This window comes from Condylura cristata, unplaced genomic scaffold, assembly GCF_000260355.1.
Source record: "Condylura cristata isolate star-nosed mole 26May11 unplaced genomic scaffold, ConCri1.0 scaffold00016, whole genome shotgun sequence".
Classification (NCBI taxonomy): Eukaryota; Metazoa; Chordata; class Mammalia; order Eulipotyphla; family Talpidae; genus Condylura; species Condylura cristata.
The window spans coordinates 8584831-8601565 of NW_004567117.1; the positions used below are offsets into that span (position 1 = coordinate 8584831).

The 16735-nt window shown below is 37.0% G+C and overlaps 1 protein-coding gene across 5 annotated transcripts in view; it reads left to right on the forward strand.

The window, feature by feature from the left end:
• Positions 1-16735, forward strand: part of DLGAP1 (discs, large (Drosophila) homolog-associated protein 1) — a 504048-nt gene that overhangs the window by 207631 nt on the left and 279682 nt on the right. The window contains exon 1 of one of the 5 annotated variants that reach the window (XM_004683755.2): positions 2710-2802. The exons of 2 other annotated variants lie outside the window; for them this stretch is intronic. In XM_004683755.2, the coding sequence (XP_004683812.1) occupies positions 2710-2802 (93 nt within the window). Of the gene's footprint in view, positions 1-2709; positions 2803-3136; positions 3237-16735 lie in introns of those variants that run through there. 2 more of the 5 variants (XM_004683757.2, XM_012725916.1) reach the window with 2 other exon arrangements.

The window sequence follows — 16735 nt, forward strand, 5'->3', positions numbered from 1 at the left end:
TGGCAAATAAATAAATAAATAAATAAATAAATAAATAAATAAATAAATAACCCTGAATCTTAATAAATAGTGATGAGATTTGATAGAAATATCAGATTATGGAAGGACAGATTAATTCCACATGGATCTAGAACCAGCCTTTTTGGTTAGTAACAGACTGCTTTCATTGCACTTGCATAATTGTCTACATTCTTCCTACCTTACATTCATCTTTGTTTTTATACCTGCATTAAGCCAAAGTTCAAGGAATGGTGAAAATTGAAAGGATATGGAAAGAAAATCTAGTATGTACCAGATGGTGTAGTAATCATTTTCACACTCGTTATTTCATTTAATCTCATAATCCTAAAAGCTAGACATAATAATACTGTTTTAACAAGAGAGGAAACTGAGACTGAGAGATGTCAAGTGTTTCAAAGGCCAGTATGTTGCAGAACTAGATTTAGACTTATATCTGTTTGATGCACAATAGCTCTTTCCAACATATGCAATACAACCTTGGAATCAAGGGCATGAAAAAGGTGAGCAAAGAGGGAAATAATCCTTAAAGTAAACTTATTATTGTTAAAGTTCTTCAGTAAAATGAGAATGAAAGCTTGAAGATTTTAGTATGACATTTGATGTGGTAGTATTACTGAATCTCATAAAGATTAGGAATTTCTATTTTCAAATTATCTTCTTTTGCACCAGTTTTTAATGATGTTTTTGAGTTATATAGAAAGATAAAGAAAAATTAAAACAAGCATGCAGTTAACCCAACCAAGAAATAAAATATTAATTACAATAGATCATACATGTAACTTCTCCAACCCTATTTCCTTCTCTTCTTCACCAGAATTATACTAATCTGAATTTAGTACCCAAAACTTTGTTTTTAATAATCAAATTATTGAGAACTGAAAATATTTGATATTTCATGTCAGAATTGGATAATAATAAAGTCTGAACTTAGTTCAACTCTTTAAATATAAACTAAGCTCAAAGTTATACTTTAACAGATACTAACATTCATTGAGCACCTATTATGTGACAGTCTTAAAAAAAAAATCTGTATTTCAAAGTGGACTGTAGTATATTTACTAAATAAAGTAAATGTAGCACATTGTATTCCTCCCTACCAGTTTGCAGAGTCAAACACTTACTCTGAAGAAAGGAGTAAGGAGGACAGGAGGGAAGGAGAGTGAAGGACACATGTGAACTGGAAGTTATCTCCAGCTTTTTCCTTACTTTTCAGGAAAGAAAGAATTGCCATGCAGGAAAGGTGCTCTCCAGAAGATAGGTTTAGCAAGTCCCTGCCAATTCCCACAGAATAATTTTATTTCAGGCTCATTCATTAAGATCTTAGGAGTTTGCTTTTAAAGCAAATTTGGGGAATTGAAGCAACGATGATTGCTTTAACCATCAACCAGTATTGCAACTGGGCTTACAAACTTGTTCAATTTCAACTAGGTTTAATGGAAAAAGCACTGAACTTTAAATAAGAGGGTCTGTGTTCTAGTCGTCTTTAACATTAACTCATGATATACCAACTAGTTGGTGATCATTCACTAACCAGTTATTACTCACTATGCTATGACTTGGAACCAATATTGCAGTTGTCTGGGCCTTGGTCTAAAAAGCTTGTGATCTCAGCCTACATCTTTAAACTTTTAAGTTACATATGCAGAGTACTTAATTAGAGCAATATTCAAGATTTGTAAGGCCTGGAGCTCTCATTTAATAAATGCCTAATGAAAGCATTTTTTTCAAGGCTATCTAATTTGTTCTTTAAAACTCTATGAGGCATTTTACAGTTGAAGAAACTGAGATTTAGCAAATCAGGTTAAGCAGCTTGCCTAAGGATATGGAGGTAGTGCATGGCAGCATGGTGGGTGAAGACGGATTCAACTTGCTTCCAAGACTGAATTTTTCCATTTACCACATCTGAACCTTACCTAAACACAAAACAGAGAGAGGAAGTAGCATATATCCAATACCTATTATGTGCCACAAATCATACGGCATCTTATTTAGTAACCAAAATTTTGTAAACTATTGCTATTTTTCCCATTTTTTGCAGATGAGAAAACTGAGGCAAAAAAGATTAAATCATGTTCCCAAGAGCACACAGATACTAAGTTGAAGAGCTAATATTTGACCTCAGATCTGAATCTATAATATACTTCAAAAATAGAATAAGTGCATTTTTTTCATTTCACTGCTTACTTTATTCTATAACAAATGTATTTGTCTCACATGTGCATCAGTGAAGAATGCTCATTTGTGACCCGCCTTACACAAGATATGGATTGACTGATATATTTCTAATTTGACTCAAGCCTCAATAGAAGTTAAATTAATGCTAACCAATAATAGAATCTAGGTATTTGCAAATTTCCATTCTCCCTGTGAGGAGTTATCACTTAGAATTCATTTAATTTAGGTCATTGCCACACTGTATAGAAAAGGAGAGGTCTATAAGTATAAAGTCTCTGTCTGACATGGACTTAGAAATAAAATACTGTAGCTTGAAATCATTGCAAGTTCCAGTAAATACCGTCAATTGGGCTGTGTGCTCACTCACAAGCTGTCTGTAGTTAATAAAAAAAAAAAAAAGACTCTCTTTTTTTCTGATATTGTTATTTTTAAATGTCAAGAATCAGATGTCTGCTGTTTAGAACTATTGTACCGCTGCCAGTGACTGTCTGTATCAGGGTTTGGAGCAGGGACATGGATTTGAAGACATTAAAACTGTTTAATTCTCAGTTGAGATGTGGTTGGCTTTTATACATTTGGAATAGAGCATTTATGGCACATCTCAGGGTAAGTGCTAATAGTTAAGTACATAAAATAGGAAGGGATTCAAAGGAGTAAAAGGAGTTTTTGTTGTTTTGTTTTTGCTTAAAGCAAGCAGAATTCTTGGTTCTGTATATGCTTCTTTATGTAAATGTTGTGTGTTGAGTGATTGGCATACAAAGCCATTCAGAAGAGCAAGATTTTAGATTTCCAACTGTTAACCTAAAAAAAAAAAAAACCTTCAAATCATGTATTTTGCATTCATCCAGCAGCAGAAACAGGAAAAGGGAAACAAAACGCTCTCCGGTAGAAGTAGAGAGAGACACACACTGAGAGAGAGACCGAGAAAGAAAGCACTCTCAGAGATGAGCTTTTAGGAGAGCAAAATGATCGACCTTTTTAAAGCTGAATGGGTTTCTTCAGTTTGTGTGCAAGTTTCAAGAAATGGAAGGACTGACCAGGTTTGGGTACAACTCTCTTATTACTTTGTTTTTGGTGACAGTGTTGTTGGTTTTGGTGGTTTGGGGGAAGAATGAGGATAGTTTTGTTATTTTATTTCCTCTCTATAATGGTTAGTGAGATGAAGAGCTAACAAACTCATGTGTGTACAGATGGTAAGAAAATAGGTTCAGCCATCAGATACCTCCAAATCTGTGTCTCCACAGGGACTTCATAAAATCTTTAATTGACACAGTGGTATTAAGGGACATTCTGTTACTTAGTGATCAGTCCTTTTCCATGACAAGAATCCTGAATGCTTACTGTTTCTTTGCAAAATTAAAATTTGGGGATGGTTGAGGTCGAAGGTGGAGGGGAGAGGGCTGTCTGTTGGTTAAATAGAGCTCCCAAAAAAATCTCTAAAGAATCATCTATAACAAGCATGAATGCAGACTATTTTTTCAATGCAGGTACAACTGTTTTTCATATTTTTAAGGTTATTTCAGTCTTTGCCCAGTGGGTATTTTCTTTTCCTGGACATTGTTGTAGAACAATTTAAATTATACCAAAACAGTTAAACTGTGTTATATGAAATGTATGACAGTGTGAAGCAATTCTGCTAATAACTTTGGTAACTGCAATGTTTCTTTGCTGCCTTTTTTTTTTTAACTCATCAGCCACATTATTTGGTTTTCTTAAAAATTTTAATTTAATTGTTTTAATAATTCATCAAGGCATATCAAGATTCTTGAATGCATTTCTCTATTTAGCTTATACAATCTTCTTCATGTTTTTTACTGATATTAGGATATATGTCCCTCTTCGCTGATAGAAAAAGGTTACTCCTGCTTAATGCTAACTTGGAACGCTGAAATGGTAATCAGCTGCACAATCCTGGTGGTTCTCTGAATCTCTCTAATTCTCAATATCCCCCCTATCCAATTAAAGGGGAAAGGAAGCAGGAGAATGACAATTAGTAAAACACTATGACAAAGCAGGAGTCCAGGAATAAAGGAGTGGTAGCTAAAGAAAGAGTCAAAAGAAATGGAAATCCTTCTTGAAACTTGTTAAGGATACTTTATTCTTATTCTGCAATTTTATTATTCTAAAAGCATTTCAGCAATACCAAAAGTAGCTGGTTAGATGCAGTCAAAGGTTTTATAGCACATGCTTTCCCATCCCACAGAGTCCAATCTACTAATGGAAGGCAGAGCACTGGTTAGCACAGAATAAAATGTGAAAAACTAGCCTTGAATCTCGCAGGGACCAATGGACTTTATTTATTCTTTCACTGGTCTCCTTAATGGATAGTTTGTTTGGTTGCACATTAAAGACAGTAACTTACAGTGATCAATTACCATTCTGTAGAGAAAATTTCATCCATAATCTCTGGTCCATTTGAGAGCATGATTTTATACAACTTTATCCTAACAGTGACTTGTGAATAATCATAGAACACATTGGTCTTTTGTTTGTAGTATTATAGGAATCATTAAAAAGTACAGGGAGTATTGTCTAGCTGACTTTGATTGTGTGACTAGACTTTTTAAACCATATTGCCTTTAGGCTCAAGGACAGCATCTTCTCTTGGTGCATTAATGTGAATTTAGTTCACAATAAAGAAATTTTTACTTAAGTAAGCTTTTTCTCACTTTGGATCATAAATTTCTACATCTCTAGCCACTGAGCTCAAGAAATGGAGCTGAAACATGGAGAAATTCCATCTTAATCTAAATGATTATATCAGAAACTTAATATCTCAGACTCTTGAACCTCTTAGATTTTTGATCTGTCATTTCCTGTGGAAGTTGATAGAGAAGGGGGAAAAGTGATCTTTTCAGGTATTCAGGTAAAGCTAGGCTTCTCTTAATGATACTCATGAAGAGCTTGATGATCTCGCAAATAAGATTTGTATTACTCATTAGATATTGAACCCATAACTTTTCCTCTTGGATAAAAATAACATATTTGTGTAACTTCTCAAGCCTATTTTGCCTCATCCCTCACCCACATATTCTGTCCTTAGTAACTGCTATTTGGAACACATTATGGTACAGTGAAAACATTTTTACCTTATTTTTATAAATGCTTATTTAAGAGTTTTTATAAATACTTTTGATTGAAACCACAGCAGGAAGGATGCTTTATTTTTTTTCCAACAAATTATTTATTCTCCTTCAACCCAATCTTCTGTTTGTACCTAGAAGGTAGATATAAAGAATTAATTTTGTTGTGCAGTTAACAGAAATAAAGGATGAAATGTGGTATATTACTCCTCTTATATTTGATGAAATTTTTATATTCACTATTTTCTCTTATTTCTTGGGAACACTCACATGACCAAGAAAATACCTCTCCTGATTCTCTGGCCTCTAATTTTAAGAAACTTTCATGGCTATCTTTAAGAACTGGGTCTTTTTTTCTTTTTTCATTTGCTAAATTACTTAGCCATATACTCACTCTTGTTTCCATTTCTAAGATAAAAAGATGTCTAATTATTGTTTTTAAAAATGTATTTTCTAGATAGGTAGACCTTTCCTTTCACACACATTATTCCTCTCTATCATCTGGACTCTATTCATGGTTCCCACAGAATTAGGAAACTTCCCGTAAAATTCAGGCTTATGGTATCACACAATTGTCTATGAAGCTGACTGTGGCTTTATGTATGTATGTACATGATCATGTATACATGGTACATCTGCCTAGGCATTCTCTACTGCAAAAATAGGTGTTTACAAAAATACAAAAATAGGTATTTATGTATTCTCTTTGATCTCTGATTCATGACATAAGATCTATTTTAAGAAGAACATCCATGTAGAAGAATGACTTTGAAGTAGGAAAACAAATTTTGTAGATCCCATTGGAAAACTCATTAGTTTTACAATGATTATATTGAACTCCACTTGAGACTATTAGTATGAAACAGGAGTGTCCTGTTTCCCAGATGTCAGACTTAAGTCCCTTTCATAAAAGGAGACATCCAACAACAATAAAAGGAAATGACTTCCATTCCCCTGTTTTTTTTCAACAATGGTGTAATATAAACCATCAGCATTGTCTAACCTCTCCCTGATTTTACTCTTGTCTGTAAAACTTTAATATGAATAATTAAAGAATTTAAAGAATATTTTTTAAAGCATGTTAGAACTCCTCACTGGAAGGCCATCTAATACACCTCATTCATAAATTTCCCTTACAAGGTGAAAGTAGCATCTTCCCACTTACTTATTTCCCATCTTATCATCACCATCTGAAGAAGCTTTTAGATTATTTAGTCCAACACACTCTGCCTAAAAATGAGAAGAATAAACTCTGAGGCAATACCTTGGTTGAAACAAAATCAGTCATCTCATGGCTGATAATAGCATGCTCGTTGCTCAGCTCTAGCTCACTGTTTCTTCTTCCTATTATGTCTTGCACACAGGTGCCAAATTTAAGACTCTACACAGATGAGCATGTCCATTCTTACTACCTTTTTTTAAGGCATGGGGTCAGCGCACAGGAGGCCAGGGGAGGAAAGAACTGATCTAAAGCTTAAGATTTGAAGCATGTTTGTGGTTTGCAAGGCTTAGGAGAGATGAGAGCTGCTGTTAACTAAACAATTACTTGCAATTTGTAATCCTGTGGTTACAAATGACAGAGTAGTGTTTTTAACTTGTAAAATAAAGAAATGAACACAGTTCTCCTGTTTTCCCTGTCAGTGCCTCCTACATCCCAGTGGTTTCATTATGAGTAAGACACATTCCAAAGGAGGACAAATGGTGCAAAACTGTTCCACATTGGGATGTGACTTTTAGGCACTACATTGAACTGGAACTAGGATTTTGAGGAAAAACTCTTCTTTCTGGCATCTTCTGCTTTCTTGGCAGCCAGCTCCCTTACCTCTCATCTAGTTTCCTAAGATACAAATAATTAACATCCCTGTCACCAAACTTTCCAAAGCCAAAAATAAAATGTATATGTATTTATACATTAATATTGTACATAATATGTGTAAAACCTGATACACATGTAAACATGTGTAATGAGTATATTGCATGTAATATTGTTTATAACAATAAACAATAATGTGTACTGATGTTAACATTATACAATAATTAATATAATATATGTTAATAAGTATATTTGTATATCATTAGAAGATATACATGTAGGGGAAAATATGCATAATGATAATATGTATATCATTAGGAGATACACATGTAAGGAAAAATATAGGGCATGTAGGAGAAAATATACTGGAACACTGGGCCCAAGTAGATTAAATCAAAGGCTTTTCTAGAAAATCTGAAAGGAATAGTGTTAGGGGATGCCACGGGCTGCTGGCTGATCTTGATCATTTCTTATGATGTTGAAAAGTAAAGTGAAAGACGGTATAGCTCTAAAGTTGGCTGTGCCACATTAAACATTGAAATTAATATAGTAATACCATATTTGCACATACAGAATCATATAGATGACCACTTGCTCTACCATGGAATATTTAAGATAAACTTTCCTTTTGTTTGCAAGAGCATCATCTTGAGAGTGTCTACAAGATGAGGATTTCTGGCATTAATCTAAGAGGTTCTGGTTCTATACATCTGAATGATTATATAGCTCAATCCAGGAAACACACTTTAATCTTGTTCTAGGAAATGACTGCAGTTATAATTTTATCGACTGAAGGGGGCAGTAGAGCGTCACAGATGAAAACTGTGGGTTGCAGTGATCCTTTGACACTGCTGCTGACCTTGTCTTGACTTTGGGCTCCCTCTATGTCACACTTCCATTCCTTTATCGGTAAAATGGGCCTAATGATATTACTCTTGTGTTTGTTCAGATGTTAGGGGAAAAGGTTAATTTTAAAATGGGAAATAAATTAAAAATATGAAATGTTTTGAGTTACAGATCCTCAGACATGAACACTCTTTAGAACTCTTCCCTCATGTGGGTCACATACCATACTATGCACCTTTTTTTTTTTTTTTTTTTTGCTTTTGCTTTTGCTTGATCTGATTTTAATTAAAACAGGGTTAGGGTGAACATATATGGTTCCTTGGTAAAGAAAAATCCTCTCTTAGTATTGGAAAATATAGGTCTTTATCACAATGTAGGTTTAAGGCTTTTTGATTCCATGAGCCAACTAAACAAAGTTTTGTCTCTCAGTGAAAGGGCCCATTCTGATAGCTCTGTGTCAGTGGGTCAGATTTCCTCATGGCTTAATATTTTCAAATGGAACACAGTTGCTTTGGCCTCCTCAAGCTTTGGTTTGTTCAGATAAAACCTTTTTTTCCCAGTATTTTTAGTCTGCAAGAACCTGCTGCCTTATTCCAACCAGGCTTAATGAGTCAACAGAACAATGTTACTTACTAACAGCTACAGGGCTTGTCTACAAGAGGATTCTAGCCATGTTTCCTCATCACCTTTATTGCTTCACTCAGGATCTCTGAGCAGTGTTTCCACCATAGCAGCTTTGACAGGTGGGAGTTACCATTGCCAGGAGATGACATCATACCCCATCGATCACTTTCCTTTGCCTATGCCCATGTCCCTGATCAGTCCTCTCCTTTCTCTAAAACTAGCCACGTCATTCTTATAAGACTGTACAAATTCAAGCAATACAAATAAACTTTGAAGCCAGTTCTCTCTCAGTATCACTCTACAAACCATGGAAGCTTCTACTTTCTCAGACAGCCATCTTCTTTTTGTAGTCTAAAGATCCCCTACCTCATATGCTTCCCCAGTGCCACCAAAACAATAAAAACAAAACCAAAAAAATCATAGATACAGCCTACTATATCACAGCGCATCACAATTCAGGGAAGAATGGACTACACATTTAACAAAATTTTGACTCTTAACTATGAAAACTTGAGCAGGTGGTTTTGTCATTCATAGTTATAAAAGTAGAAAGGGGTGATGGTAAAAATGGTCCTGTGGGTACTGTAGGACCTTTGTGAGGTAACCCATCACCTGGAGCCCACTCTTAGCCACCTGCCAGTGCAGTAGTGATAGCATCCTCTGCCTGGCTGTCCCACCAGCAGTAAATAGGTACAGAGAGGGGTGTTGCCAGAGGGGTTCTCCCTTTGAAGTTCCATAAGGATGCCAACTCCTTGTAGTCCTCAGAGAAGTCATGTCTTTCTTTTCATCTCTCCTTAACTAGTAAAAGTCTAGCTGGTTTTTTGGTAACTCAGGAAGTTGTCAGTGAAAGTAACTGTCACTTGTTTGCAAATGAAACCCAGCCTTTCTGAAAATGACTCCCATGTAAAATCTTTCCCCCATAACACTCCTCCAGTCTTCTAGTTGATTTTAGATAGTTTCCTGTTCTCCCACCTCTTGGAAGTATTCCATGGCACACTGAGCAGACACTTTTAGTCAAAATGCCTATAAATAGCTGATTTTCCTGCTTACTGCCTTCTCTCTAAGGCTTCCACAAAGGAGGTGAAACAAATCCATCAGAAACAAGAACTCTCTGTGAGGAATGTGTGGTGAGGATTATGAAAAATCAGATCCACAGACCGAAAATTGTTGTGTAGGTCGCTTTGCCATATTTGACTTACGTAATCACTGAATGGATTAAGAAACATTTTATTTTATGCCAGATGATCTCATGAACTAAGCCATCAATCAAAAATATATAAACTTCCATGTTTCTTTAAAAATACATATTTGGACTTTCATGATGCTTTAAAAAAAAATCCCAAGGCCAAGTGTTATTTATTTTATTCCATTTCTAAATCCAGATAAACAATTCCTGTAGCTAATCCATGACAGGAAATTTGAAATTACTTCCTCACTTTTCTTCCAACTATCCATCCTTACAAATAGCTTTCACTACAGACATTAAAATGTTTGTTTTCTATGCCCTGCCCATTGTCAATATCACCAGCTCTCCCAGGATGGTATTACAGAACTCTCTGGAAGATGTGCCCATGCTTGACAAGACCTCTGTATGTCCTTCACTGATCTCACTGAAGTCAGCCTTAGAGTCAGAAATATGAGGTTAATCACATTCCCTCCTGCGGCCGCATCCCGGGACCCTGCAGCTTATTTAGAAAAAGAAAATGGATCCTAGCAGTACTTTTGCTTTCCCTTTCTTCTACTCCTCTCTTCTTCCCCTTACTTTTTAGGTAGTTATTGTATTACATAGTTGGGAATGGGACACTATGCCCAAACCATCAGTTCAAAGATGAGGAAACTGGCAAGAAAGATGACCTAGCAAGTCTGAAGCTCCTCAGTGGTGGAGTGTGTGCAGAAGCCAGGGCAGTGGGAAGTCTTCAGTTCCTCTTACCATATGTGGTATTCATTTATCTTGATGTTCTGTGTGCTTAAGAAATTCTGCTGCTGGGGGCTCCACTCCCTGCTGGTCCCACTCTAATCACTGGGTCTAATTTGCATATGGCCCTGACTGTTGCTAAAGTTTCTCAGGGCATTTTGCAATGCCTTTCTTCTTTATGAATTTCTAGGGGGTGGGCACAGTCAATACAAGTAATACCATGAAAACATAAAAGGCCAGCTAATCCAGGGCTTTTCAACCATGTCTTTCCTTATTTGTGAATATTAAAATATAATCAACAATTTAAAAGAGAAGTACTGGGCTCTCCCTGGTGGCACAATGGGTTAAAGCGCCATGTTATGAAGCTCTCCAAAGCCACTGCAGCACAAGTTTGGTCCCTGGCCAGGGAGCTGACCCACATGGCGCGGCAGGCCTCTTCTGAACCTCCCACTGCTCCCCTCAGCAGTGTACTTTGTCAATCTGCCTGTTCTGCTCCCCACTCTCGCGGTGAATGCTCTCACCCACCACACCTCTGGCCTGTACCCCAGTTCTGTAAGCATAAAAAATAAATCTTAAAAAAGAGAGAGAGAGAGAACTACTCACATTAAAGCAAGAATAGGATTCAAATCTAAATCCCTTCCCTTTCTCCCCACCTCCACTCCCCTGCATCCAAGTTTTCCTGTAGGTGGGCTCCCAGACCTGTTCCTTCCCTGGTGAGCATATATGAGTAAACAAAAAGTTAATGATCTATGTAGACTATTGATAAAGCATGGAAAGTCTAATATACAACTCTCCCAGGCTGCAGTCAATGCCCGGAATTCATAAAAATGACAAGAAGCCAGGAGAAACAAAGGCTCCAGACTGACGTACATTATTACATCACTTTTTGACTTTACAGACAGATGCTTATGACGGTCATACTGTCTTCCTCGGTTGTAGCCTAGAGAAGATTGAATATGCACACAGTGTCTTGATCCTCAGACTACTGCTCTTCCCGCAGGGCCATGCTGAATATCTTCTCACCTCCATCACATTCTGGGTCATGCCATGTGATAAATGATGATGGCAATAAGAAGATGAAGGAAGGGAAGAAAAAGGACTAACATTAATAGAAAGTGTTTTATGTCTATGTTTAAATATTGTCCTTATTTCTGGAAGCTTCTGGGTAGCTGTTCATAATTTCATTTTACATAAAATGGGAGGTAATTAACTTGATTAAGATTATATTACCTACAAGCAAAATGATGAAATTTAAACTTTGATTGGTCTGATTCCAAAATATGTTTATTTTCCACCAAATCTGATGCAACTTCTTTGTAAATATCCCTTTTGATCTTTCCCTGAAGGGTTGTTTCTTAATGGAATTTATCTTAATAATAATTTTTTAATAACAAGCTTTGAAATGATTGACTCTGTTTACAAGACAGATTCTACCATTATGATTAGTTATAAACCTAGTCAAGTTAAGAAAGTGACCATGCTATGAAGTCATATTTAAGTAAGCAATACTTACAAAAATCTGATATATGAAATGTTAATTAAACTATAGTAGAATGACATTACTCCATATAACTGGACAATTATATATGAACCTATGAAAGAACCATCACTCAATAGTTGTCTTAACTTTTTTGTTTCAAGAAGAGAAGTACCAGTGACCTCTTGAGACTGGTAGCCTGATTATAGTTAGAATATTTTTAATAACATTGTAATGTTATGAGAACATAAATGCTCTCTGTACATCTAATATCCTTTACTTGGATTAATTTGGAGATATTTGTTCCTATAAGAAGTTATTTCACTGAAATGGTAAGTAAATTAACTAGGGGCCTCTAAACACAATTCTGTAACTCAATGTGACTCTATATATTCCTTTCATTATTTTGGAGGAGACCATGTATCAATAATTATCTCTCAGGCAACTTGTGAATCAGAATTCTGCTTCATGCGAGTACCTATTTCTCAGATTGTTAACTAAGTATTTGAGAGATTCACCAAGTTAACTATTTGCTAATCTGAAAGGAAACATTGTTTCACTAAAGATCTCGCTTTAGAATGCTTTTTAATTACTTATAAAAAAACAATTATAGAAATGAGTCATATTATACCCAGCACAAATTATTTATGAATATCAGCTAAAGCTGGTTCCAGTAATTATTAGGAAGGTTTAAGTCACTTAGATTCTTATAATAGATAACAATATAGGCAGGTCAGACCTTTAAAATACCTCAGGATGAAAGGGCACATACTCTGAACTTGGAAGCCAACATTGTCTTCATTACCCTGTTTCCAGTTCACTTTGATTTTTTTCCTCAAGTATATGTATCTCAGTGCAAATAATCCTGTGTTCTAGCAGACCCTTACTCATGTTCTTCCCTCTTTGTGTAAGCCCAGACGAAGTTAAAGTAATGGATATAGTCTTGATAATGTTCCAGAGCCTCCACTTGCCCTTGACTCAATATTTTATGAAATATACTCATGCATAAGAATAAAATGTTAATTACTTTCCAGGGTCATGTAAGACACTAAGAAATGGAAGCATTCACTAAAATTAAACCATGCCAGTTTAATCTCACTTAATGAGACTAATGGATGACTAGAATGTAACATTGATTATATTCCTTAGCTTGAACTAGGGATGAATTTACCTAATTATCATAATATGTAGTACCTTTGTGTTATTTAAGTAAATGGTTTCATAGAACTGCCATTTCCACAAGTCTCTCATTCAACCAATATTTATTCAGCACCTGTTAAATCCAGATTGAAACCCAGGAGAGGTGACTAGTAAAAGTGGTAACAGGAAAGAGTGGTTTGGGGAAAGAAACAGAACACACAGGGTAGCTGCCTAGCCGGCTGTGAGAATAAGAAACAAAGGACAACATTGCGTCTCTAGACAACAAGATGATATGAAATTTTTTTCTAACATACCGAAATTTCTAAAAGATAGATGCTATGGTCTAGCCCAAGTAATTAACCCTCCAGCGGTAATTCTAAGGAGAAAGAGCAAGGACAGACTCCCCAGAGGCACCGGGAGGCCTCAGAGTCCTGAACCCACAACCAGCCTGCTGGTGCCAGGGCCCTGGGTGGCCTGGGCCCTGGGGGAGCAGCGCAGTCAGGCTGGAGCACACTGCCGGGGAAACAGCTCTCCACAGCCTTGCGGCACCGTATGCTCAGCTCCACAGCAGACTGGCGGGTGGGATCACCTGGATTCTATGGCTGGCAACACTGCCTCTACAGAGCTGAGGTGTGGCTGGGCCTCCTTCCTGCCAGCAGGTTTGAAACATGAGAAAAGTATAGAGAGCAAATTGAGAGAGACCCTCGGGGAATAGTGAGGGGATTTATGTTTACACCTACACCTAAGAGTGTCCCCCACATCATGCACCTGAGGATGCAGCTATTAGCTTAGGAAGATTTGTTCTAGCAAAGGTGTCAGATCCTAAGTAAAGTGAGGAATCTTTTGTGATTAAAAATGTATAATGAATGGCTGGGTGAACAGATCAGAGTAGAGCATAGGAAATACTCCTATTTGGTCAAATGAAGGCAAATGGCCCCTAAAAGTGGTCCTTTATAATCAAATAGTCCAGTTCTGTGCTGTTAAGTATGGTAGCCACATGTCATTAGTTAAGTTTATATTAATTCAAGTTAAATAAAGATAGAAATTCAGTTCCTCAATCACAGTAGCCATAGTTCTGATGTGCAGTACCCACATGTGGCTAATATTTACCATTTTGAACAGCACATTCATAAAATTTTCCCACCATCACAGAAAGTTCTGTGGGACAATATTTTTCTATTAGTTTTTTCCTATTTTTTTAAAGGTTTATTTATTTATGCATACAGAACTGGGGTACAGGCCAGAGACTCAGGGGTGGCAAAAGACTTCACTAGGGACAGAGTGGGGAGCAGAACAGGCAGGTCGACGAAGTACACTGCTGAGGGGAGCAGTGGGCGGGTCAGGAGAGGTCTGTCAGGAGGTGATCATGTGGATCACCTCCGGGGCAGGGATGGAACTCTCAGTGAAGCAACTGTGGCTTGCTGGTAGTGCTATGCTCTAACCCATTGCACCACCAAGGAGGGCCGTTTTTGCCTATTTTAATATAGCAATTTCTGCTAGATTTGGGCTTTGCAAGGAAAAGGGCGTGGCATCCTCTTGTGATGCCCAATGCTTAAAGTTATCAGAACTAGCCAGTACTTTTTTGCATGCCCACTTGGCACATGTTGGCCAGCAAGGTGAAGGGACATATGTGAATGCTGTGTGGCACTAAATAAGCCACTTTACTTCACTGAATTTCTGGCTCTTCATTGCACAAACTCATCTTGTGGAGTTGTTTTGGGGATTAAATTCTATAAAGTGCCTAGTTGTCAGTAAGTGCAACCAATTTTCCCTTAGAAACAATGTGGGATCTTACCCAGATTCTAACCAGCATTTGTCAATTGTTGGCGGGCGTTGTGCTGGGTGGGTCACACACTTGGTCTCCCTTGTACTCCCCCAAAGAAATGGCTGTCCCCCCAGGAGCCTACCCTGTTCTTCCATGGCATTTTGTACCTCATTGATCATTAGCAGACCTGACAATACTTAGAATGGTATTTCCATTCATATTCTTTGAGCTCTGGACAGTTAGTTGCTGAGGCTCTGTCAGACAATAATCTTCCTTTGTGATTCTCTTCTTCACTTAGTCCAGATGTGTGCAAAACATTATTCCTGCTCACATTTATCTGTGCATTACAATATTTTGGCACTTCTAGGAGTTGCATCAGGGTGCAAATGGATTCTGAAACTGGCAGTGGTTAGTAATATCTGATACAGCCGGCCACACCTCCTTCCCCACCAACATGTGCAGTCATGTTACCTCACTTTCTTCTGCCTTTGACCAAAAGGCAAGAAGTTTCTGAAGAGACCCTTGGAGTGTTCACTAGGGGAAATCCAGGGCAGTGTTTTCTTTAATGCTATTCACTGATACCAGTCTTTATATCACATGCTAAACAATTAACGTATAGATTTATAGATGCCTGTGTGAAAGTTACGCACAGCATTTGGAATTGTAAATATAAGGGCATCTTTAGATAATAGACTCCTAGAGTGCAAACCAGGAAGCACTTTTAAATGTAGTCTTCTCTTTTATAAGAACTGGTATTACCAAAAAAAAAACATGCTGGCTGGCCTCATTTGCTTACTTCCAAAAATTCAGTCATCTTTTCTCATATTGCTCTCTGAAACAAAGTTCTTTGCCTATCTTTGCAGCCTAGAATGAGAGAAATCACTTCAGCGCAACCAGCCAAAAAGGTCCACTGATGGCAGGGTGATTGGAAAAGTTTGCTTTCCAGTACACTTTCTAGAAAAGCTTACTGGGCAGGACACCCTAATGAAACCCCTCTCCCCCAGCAGGTTTCAAGCCTGGGGCTTCAGCAGTGAGGTTATTCATAGAGCTACCCAAGGCAAAACGGATGAGGTTGCACATTCCATGTGGCACGTGTTATCACATCTGCAGTAATCTGTATCAGCAGTGCTGTGTTCCTTCTGAATGCTCTTTGGGAGAATCCATTTGCCTGGATTTTCCCATTTCTAGAGGCTCCCTGAATTCCTTGACTCCTGACTTCTGTCATCTTCAAAGTCAGTCCCTTACACTCCTGCTATGCATGAAACCATCAGGTATTTTTCTTTTTGGCTTATTTCACTAAGCATGATTCCTTCCAGCTCTCTCCATGTTGCTGCAAAAGGCATGATTTTAACTTTTCGATTGCTGAGTAATATTCCATTGTGTATATGTACCACAGCTTAATTGATGTGAAAGGCACCTTGTAGGGTTGGGGTCCTATGACCCAGCAGTTCTGACCTTGCTTTAGAAATACAGAACTGTAGGTAACAAAATGATGGCCCAACAGGCCTGTTAGGATTAGCAGACGCACACCACTTAGTAAACTTTATATAAAAGAGATCACCCATATGGATCTGAATCTGAATTTATATAACTGAGATTACTGTGATATTTTGATACATTTTTAGTGAAGAGACAGATAAAAGGTCATAATTCCTGTTATTTTTAACTATTAGACTAGTCTTGAAAAGATTCAGAATGTTTGAGTTATTTTATTCTGTTTGGAACTATTTTAGACTGTTTTAAACTTTTGTGTCTAGACTACTATACCTATAGCTTACATACTTGATGCTTTTTGTGTAAAATTTTTTAATTAACTTTATAGTAAAGCATCGGTTCTTTCTACACTTCATTTATAAATGAAAATGCATAATTTTAT